Raw genomic sequence first — 7,947 nt, 5'->3', positions numbered from 1 at the left:
TAGTAGAGAATCACATCCCATAATAATAATTATAGCTATATATTATCTAGAACTTTGAAAATGGCCACAGAGGCATTTTCTTGGGATTGTGACTGCAGAGAACCACAGTGAGAGTTTCATTATCCACACATGGCAAGTGGAAAAAATAGTTCTCTTGTAATCAGAAAAGTTATGGATTTGATTCGTTTCCTCTCCTGCACATGTCAGTGTACCTCTGACGCCTCAGTCCTAGTTTATTACCAATCTGCATGATCAGAATATGCCATTTTATTTTGTGCATCCATGGAAGAGAGTACATGTTCACCATATAGAACACAAAGGTCCACCACTTATATATATATATATAAAAAATCTTGAATTTCCAAGACTCTAAGGAAAATATTCAGTGGACTGAAACCAAAGCAGGTGTGGCATTGTTAAATCTGACAATAAAATGAAGGCAGCATCTCTAAAGCTAACATTCTAGCTGCTAATCACAGCATGGCAGAGGACTTGTAACAGTCTGGAACCTCTTTGTTCCTTCAGGATCTGGCTGACTTCTAATAAATGATGGAAAAGTGAATTTTGCTTATTAGCTGGATATCAAGGGGAAATCTCTGGTTATACACAAAGTCAACATCTGAATCAAAAAAAGAAAAAGTTATGGTTCTGGGGTAATAATCCAGGTTCAAATCCGACATGCCGAGAAATGACCTTAAAAAGGCCAGCTTTACCCCAGGCCTGTATAAATGCACACCTTTGGTAATATTCTGAATGGGAAGGACGATTCAGGATGACATCATGAGATAATATCTGTTATTTAGAACCCTTTAACAACATTTTATGGTGTAATACTTTTCAATAGGATTTATTTAAATATAGACAGAAATAATATCCACAAAGAACTGACTTTACATTTTGAAATTGCAGACTGTTACCACAGCTTAAACAAAACGTAAAGGAGATGAGCATTTTTTATTTTACATATCAACTCTCAGGTATACAGTTTATTCATGGGGTTATATGATGACAACCTGGAAGTGAGACGTGTCAGGATACAGAGCTTTGAATTGTGTGCAGTGCTTTTATACATCCAGCTAAATACATCACCATAACAAAATAACATCAAAACAATCTATACATTGCTGCATGTGCAATCTGCTTCTTTTTAATGTAAAAGAATGAAGCTTTATAAATATGATTTTACATTGTCAGTTGATTGGAGTCCTTCCTCTAATACAGCAGTGATGCTCAGCGACCCTCCTTTGCTGTGGTTTCTAGGTGTAACTTAAGCTGCAGAATAACGGCATCAAATGCATCACAGAGTGGGAATAAAAACTGACAGCTGGCACCAAGAAGTGCTCCCTTAAATACACCAACGTTTACATGGGTTCACGAGTGCTGCGCCTCTGCCTACTGAACAAGCTGCTTCATCTGAAGGGCGTCTACAGGAAGTAAGGGGTCGTTGTTCGGGGAGGGATGACTCTTTCGGAGTCAGGCACTGCTCTGAACAGCTTTGGCTCCCTTGTGTTAACGTCTTTGAAGACCATGATGGATGCGATGTTGCCGCAGCGGTAGCAGTAATTGGGAGCCGACCACACAGTGACCAGTTTCTCGTCAAACATGAACTTGTAGCCTTCGTGGACGAGTTGATGTGCCCTGCAGATGAGCTTCAGGCTGTTGATATGAACAAACTGCAGCGAGAGAGAGAGACAGAGAGAGAGATAAAAAAAAGCAGGAATTGTTAGCTGAATAGTTTCTGTCCTGGACTATATATACTGTATATTTTAAAACTGATGGAAAAATCCGAAGGCTGTCTGTCATTTTGACAGATTACAATTCACACACATAAGGGTTGAAAGGCTTTCATCTTGTCAGCACAACATAAGACAGTTCATGTGGTAAAGGCAACATTTATTAATTATTATTTCACAATATTTCTTCTCTATTTCAACACTGCAGCTGGCTTCTTTTCAGTCTTCCATAACTAAAGGATTCAGTACTGAGTTTTTTCACTCACTTTACAGCAGCATAGACAGCTCTCAGTAACCCCGCTGCAGAACATTTTAGCCTATTTTAACTCTTCAGTTTTCCGAACTGTGGTTATTACCATCCATTAAATTAAGAAATTCCACTACCTTAGCTTCAATGGTAATGGATAAACAATATGTATCTTAGCTTTTAAAAAATATGTTTTTTGCTATGTTGCTATGTCATGACAATAACATAGCACAGAAAATTTGTAAAAAAAAAAAAAAAAAAAGAGCTCCTCTGCCTCTGTCCTGTGGTTTCACTCCTGTAGAAAAACAGCTTGGTAAGAAACAATCAATCAGAGCCAGGAGGAGGGTCTTAGCACTGTGAGTCACCCCCTATGTATGCACTGCTCACACCCTCCCCTTTTCTCTCTGCTACACTACAAGTGGTTCACCACAATGGAGCTTGCCATTAATCCTCAGGCTAGTTAACATGGCCACCAATGACGGCGGATAAACACTTTTCTTGTAACGGTATGTTGTTTCTCCGCCATCAACACATGCCCGAGCTTGATTGACAGCGCTAAGACCTTCCTCTTGGCTCTGCTTGGTTGTTTTTGAACAGAAGCGGCCTACTTCTGCAGATGGCAACATGAATACTGGGAGGAGGAGGAGTGTTATACTGTCAAGACATACATACGCTTCTTTCCAACTGCCATGCAAATTTTGAGAAAATGTTAAAAATGTCACAAAAAAGAAAATGCAAATTAGCCGTGTTTCCATCTACTGATTAGAGCAAATCAACCAGGATAGACAAAGATGTACACAAGGCTGTAATAACAGTAACATGTTGGCTACATCAGAACATTTGGAAATTGTTCTGACAAATGTCTGGAATAATGTTTCTATCTCATATTTAATTCATTAAGTCTATTTCAGAAAAGAAAATGTACTTATAGTGAGCGCAAAACCTTTTTTTGCGAAATTGAAGAAGTTATTCCAATTTGATTGTTTCCATCCATAAACCATTTCTATTGTGATACTTGCAGATAAAATAAACATGGGTGAAAACATGATTATTGTGAAAGTTTTAACAAGTATGTAAGAAATCTTTCCTTTGTAAAAGTCACATACTGAAGCTTAAAAGGGAGAGATTTGATGAGATCTTCTTAAGATTTGAGACAAGAACATAAGGACAAGTCTTATGTTGTATCTCACTATGGGACTGAATAGGCCTTCTATCTTCCAGTTCTTATTGTTGTGTCTTTGTTGTCTAACTATATAATTTATTAAAGATTGATAAGCATTTGACCCATTCAGTTCATGTAATGTTTTCCACCACCTACCTCATTTGTAACTTTAGCACCAAAGAGCCAGCCGGCTCCTCTGGGGCTGATGGCCCAGGTGTCTACATCTTCAGGGTCCGACCACACCAGGTCACAAAAAGCTCCTTTATGAGGGATCTCCTGATTTCGCTCGATGGTTCGAATTTGATCGAGGGTCTTTATGTCTGGAGAGAGGCCGCCGTGGACACACAGAATCTGCTCGTCCATCAGCTGACAGACAAGGACAGCAAACACAATCATGCTTCCTTTTCAGCTGGATGTGATGAAGCTGTTTAGGTTTATCCAAAATGCATTTTTCATGAAAACAAACATGACATATTCCATACTTACAGCTGCAACCGTTAGCATGTCGAATACTTTAGTGCAATACCGCCAGGCGTTTGCATTCCCGTATTTGGTTTGGCACTCGTCTGTGAAACATGAGACGTTCCAACAGAGTTTAGGGGTGTGGGCAGCCGGCGCTTGGCATTTTCTACTAAACTAGCCTCACCATAAAAGCCGTAGACTTGCGTAATCTGCCTGCTCTCGTGGTTCCCACGCAGGAGTGTGATGCGGTCGGGCCACTTGGCTTTCAGCACCAACAGGTAGGTGAAGGTCTCCAAGCTATAATATCCTCGGTCAACAAAATCCCCCTGGAGACAACAGAGGCTGGTCACACAAACTCCAAACACCACGACTCTCACGTTCAGTCAGACAGAAACCAACAAACCATGAAGATGTAATTGGTGTCTGGAACCTGGCCGCCAGTTCGGAACAGCTCACACAGGTCATAAAACTGACACAAGCAAAGGAGAAATTAGTTTGGACCTTATATTTTATTTGCACAAAACACAACCAGAATTCGTTTTTTTTACAATGCAGAACAAAAACAAAAACCCATCCTGATGAATTTACAGAAAGTATCTTACCTGTCCGTGAATGTCTCCACATACAGTCACTGGTGTAGAAACGGGCTGAACGTTGGACTCCTCCAGCAGAAGATCACACACATAGTCGCATAACCTCTATGGAAAAGAAAGACGGTAAGAGGGAAGGGCCTGCAGCTGATCAACATGTCCACCTTCAGATGGACACACTCTAGAGAGAAAAGGAACTGCTTGTCACAATTCCATGTTAAGGTTTATTGTTTTTGGCTAAAATAAATCAGGCAACTTAAGCACCTGAAGGGCAGTGGTGTCCAGACTCTCAGGGGACGTTATCCTTCATGTTTGACTTCTGTCCCCATTTTAACACACCTGAATCATGTGACTGAATGAATGAAATGAATACTGCTGTTAGACTCCAAACTGGATCTTCAAAATGTTGTCATGTAATTCCACTTCTAAAGCAACTTTATTGGCTCCCGGTTGATCATTGGGTGGATTTCAAGATTTTGGTTTTGACTTGGTGAGCTCTGCATCAACAGACACCACTTTATATTTCAGAGTGTTTACATCCACACATCCCCATCAAGGCCTTCAGGATCTATGATCAAGACCTGCTGACTGTCCTCCATACAAAATGGAAAAACTAAAGGAGACAGAGTCTTTTCTTTAGCAGTACCAAGTCTTTGGAACTCCCTTCCTCTGACTCTCAGATCAGCGGACTCAGTGGCTTTCTTTAAAGGCCAGTTAAAATCGTATCTTTTTAAATCTGTCTTTTTTTTTGTTTTATGTATGTGTTATTTTGTTTCTTGAAGGACTTTGTGATTCTTATCTTGAAAGGTGCTCTATAGATAAAGTTTTACTTACTTACAGATGTTAGTGACAACATCTGTCAGATGTTAGTAACAAGAATAATTCACGCTCTGGCTTCAGTTAAACCTTACTGGGTACAGTGTGACCACAGGTCACATAATGATATTGAACCTGTGCAGTATAACATGCAAATTCTGGATTTTTTCAAATCAGACAGTGTGTGTGTCCACCAATCATTAAATGCAAGATACAAAAAACAGTATACATGAACAACATAAAAACAAAAATAAAAGTTAATAGAGCAGTGATGGTTCTACTGCAACCCAAACTAAATTGATCAAAGCTTAAGTGGGGAGGAACTTCCCTTTGAATATAGGACAAAAACTCTTAAACAAATAGCCAGAGTTACAATGGATCAGAAGATATCCGTGTGTTAGAATGGCCCAGTCAAAGTCCGGAGCTAATGGACTTTAATTGAGCATCCACCACCAGGATGGAATATTTATGTTTACCAACACTTTGTCGTGGAAAAAATATTATTTCCAAGCACTGTTCAGGTAAAATCACTCAATCAGGTTTATTCATATATTGCGCACAATACAGAGAGCTCATAGGAGAATCAGTAATGAAACAAGCCTGGGAAAAGCTCTGTCAGGCAGAGACAACACATGAGTTTTATACCAAGGATAAAGAATTAACAACAAGGGGCGAGACAGTCTTGTTCTGATGCAGCTGTAGAAAACAACTTCCAACCTTCTACATGTAACCCAAATAGTTCTTTTGGTGAGAGTTCATAAGCACTTCATATAACATGACTAGCAGATGTGACCTTAATAATTTTTGTATTGATGTAATTTTTCCATCACACTTCTATTCCAATAAGCCTGAGCTATTTTATTAAAATTAATGGCAATAATGTGGAAAACTTCAAGAGGAATGAATATCTTTGGACGGCACTGTTGATCAGTGTTGTTGCTTCCATCGTATGTGACGTTCTGTACTGCTAAAAATATGATCATGGCAGGTGGGCTAACGGATCAGATTATTATTACCGCTCGAGCGTGATAGATAGAAAAGGTTGAAATGTAAAAGAGATAGAGGAAGCAAACGGGCCAGCTCTGTCTGGCTCCAGTTTTTTAACATTCTTCAGTGAGATAAACTGTTGACTGCACACTATTCACTTCCTGTCCAAAACAGCAGCCTAGCATCATCAGCTACAACAAGCTAACGTCCCCTTCTTACTCTGTTCCTGTTTACTACAACAGAGAGACAGCGCTGCTAGCCATTCTTAAACACACGTCTGTATAAAACACGTTTCACAAACGTCACATTTACCTTGAGGTCATTTTCTGGGAGGTATTTACACTGTTTGGCAATCTCCGCATATTTATCTAAATCTAGCGGCGCCATTGTACCGCGAAGAGTTGACTCTTGCGCGCTTCCTGCGACGCTCCAGCGGTGTTCCACACACCTCTTCTGTTGCGCTCTACCGCCACCTACCGTCTGCGCGATCAAACTGAACTTGTACTAATTGGAACCTAGATGAGTTTTTAAATCCGTCAGTAAAAGTTCAAGTAGAAACACCTCACATATCAAATTCCCTCTAAATGTAAAGAAGGAGATTAAAACAGGACAAATGAAGACTTTATCTCAAAGAGATTTAAAAATGATCAATTCATATTTGATGGAGACAAATGTCATTTGTGCAAAACTATATCATTATTATTTATTTGGGAATCAGCACATTTATATTAAGCTCAATTAATGTATATCAAATAGGATTCTTAACGTCTTATGATGTAAAGCTTCATATTCTTTACACATAGACGTGACCAAAACTCTCCTTCTTAAACTTATTAAAACATTAATTGAAGAACGTTCAAAACTTTTAATTGTCTTCTGGTTGTTCCACGTACACGGTTAAAAACTAAAGCGGACCCGGCCTGTCATTCGGTGGCCCCAAAGTTGTGGAACAGTTTACCCTTTCAGCTCAGTTTTACTGACACTGTTGAGGTTTTTAAAAAGCAACTAAAAACATATTTATTTTCCGAGGCTTTTATTTATGTTTTGTGTGGTTTTAAGGCTGATTTCTATTGTACAGAACTTTGTGATTTTATGTCTGTGAAAAGCGCTTTATAAATAAACCTTACTTACTTACTTTATTTTCTCACTGCATGTTTTTGTATAAGCCGTTGTGATTCATTGTGTCTACTAGGTGTGGGTTTTTTTTTTTTTGCTATGTTTTCACAAATGTATATTTCATGTGTACTGGTTTTGTTATGGAAAAAATATGAATAAATAAATAAAAACAGGGCATATGACAAGAAACGTCTTTGTAGAACAAAAGTAAGACTTAAATACATAGTCAAATAGATTGTTGGAACAGGCAAAGCATCAGAAGGGAAGGAATTCAAGTGTGTGAGATTGTATATTGATATGCTGATAATGTTAGCCTCCATCTAATCCCTTTTCACCTGGGAAACATCCAATGACAACTGCAGGAAAAATTAAATCCTGAAACCAGAAAATAACATCACCAAACAATCTGTAACAGAAATAAATGAGTAGTTGAACTCATGATTAACTGAATTTATCAGTAATTGTGCAAATGCAAAATAAAACTAAAGCTACTTCATCTGACACTGAGATCAATGCCAGCAATAGATTTAGATACAATGTAAAATAACTGTAATCAGCCATAGAATTATGAATGGTTATATGTTTTAGAAGTTCATCTCAAGAAGTGATTTTCTGATCCCACTAGACAATATATTGGTCAGAGCTTACAGGAAAATTGTCAACTCCTTACTGTTTTTCTTCTTTGATAATCATTAAACTCAAGTCTGAGTTTAAAACTCATCCCAACACTCAGTTTGCTTTGTTGACATTTTGTTATGCTATTTTTTGATAATAGACTATGATTAATGTGTATTACTTGTACTATTAGATTTACAATTTATCTTTGACACACCA

The 7,947-nt window shown here is 38.4% G+C and overlaps 1 protein-coding gene across 1 annotated transcript; it reads right to left on the bottom strand.

The window, feature by feature from the left end:
* Positions 1-831: 831 nt before the first annotated feature.
* LOC116730281 (serine/threonine-protein phosphatase 6 catalytic subunit) lies at positions 832-6,458 on the bottom strand. The gene is made up of 7 exons (XM_032579369.1): positions 6,310-6,458; positions 4,207-4,302; positions 4,008-4,073; positions 3,789-3,930; positions 3,629-3,708; positions 3,299-3,508; positions 832-1,673 (listed from the first exon to the last, which is right to left on the bottom strand). Exons 1-7 carry the CDS (start codon positions 6,382-6,384, stop codon positions 1,425-1,427), a joined length of 918 nt encoding a protein of 305 aa, XP_032435260.1. The 5' UTR covers positions 6,385-6,458; the 3' UTR covers positions 832-1,424.
* Positions 6,459-7,947: the final 1,489 nt, after the last annotated feature.

This window comes from Xiphophorus hellerii, chromosome 12 (genome assembly GCF_003331165.1).
Source record: "Xiphophorus hellerii strain 12219 chromosome 12, Xiphophorus_hellerii-4.1, whole genome shotgun sequence".
Taxonomy (NCBI): domain Eukaryota; kingdom Metazoa; phylum Chordata; class Actinopteri; order Cyprinodontiformes; family Poeciliidae; genus Xiphophorus; species Xiphophorus hellerii.
Note: the sequence above shows the minus strand (reverse complement) of the source record. Positions and strands in the feature narration are given on the sequence as shown.

What these genes read in the sequence shown, in the direction of transcription:
- LOC116730281 (XM_032579369.1), bottom strand. Translation starts at nt 6,384, where the DNA reads ATGGCGCCGCTAGATTTAGATAAATATGCGGAGATTGCCAAACAGTGT. An exon ending in GTGGAGACATTCACGGACAG is followed by an intron (nt 4,074 to 4,206) that starts GTAAGATACTTT and finishes TGCTTGTGTCAG; the next exon opens with TTTTATGACCTGTGTGAGCT. An exon ending in ACACCAATTACATCTTCATG is followed by an intron (nt 3,931 to 4,007) that starts GTTTGTTGGTTT and finishes TGTTGTCTCCAG; the next exon opens with GGGGATTTTGTTGACCGAGG.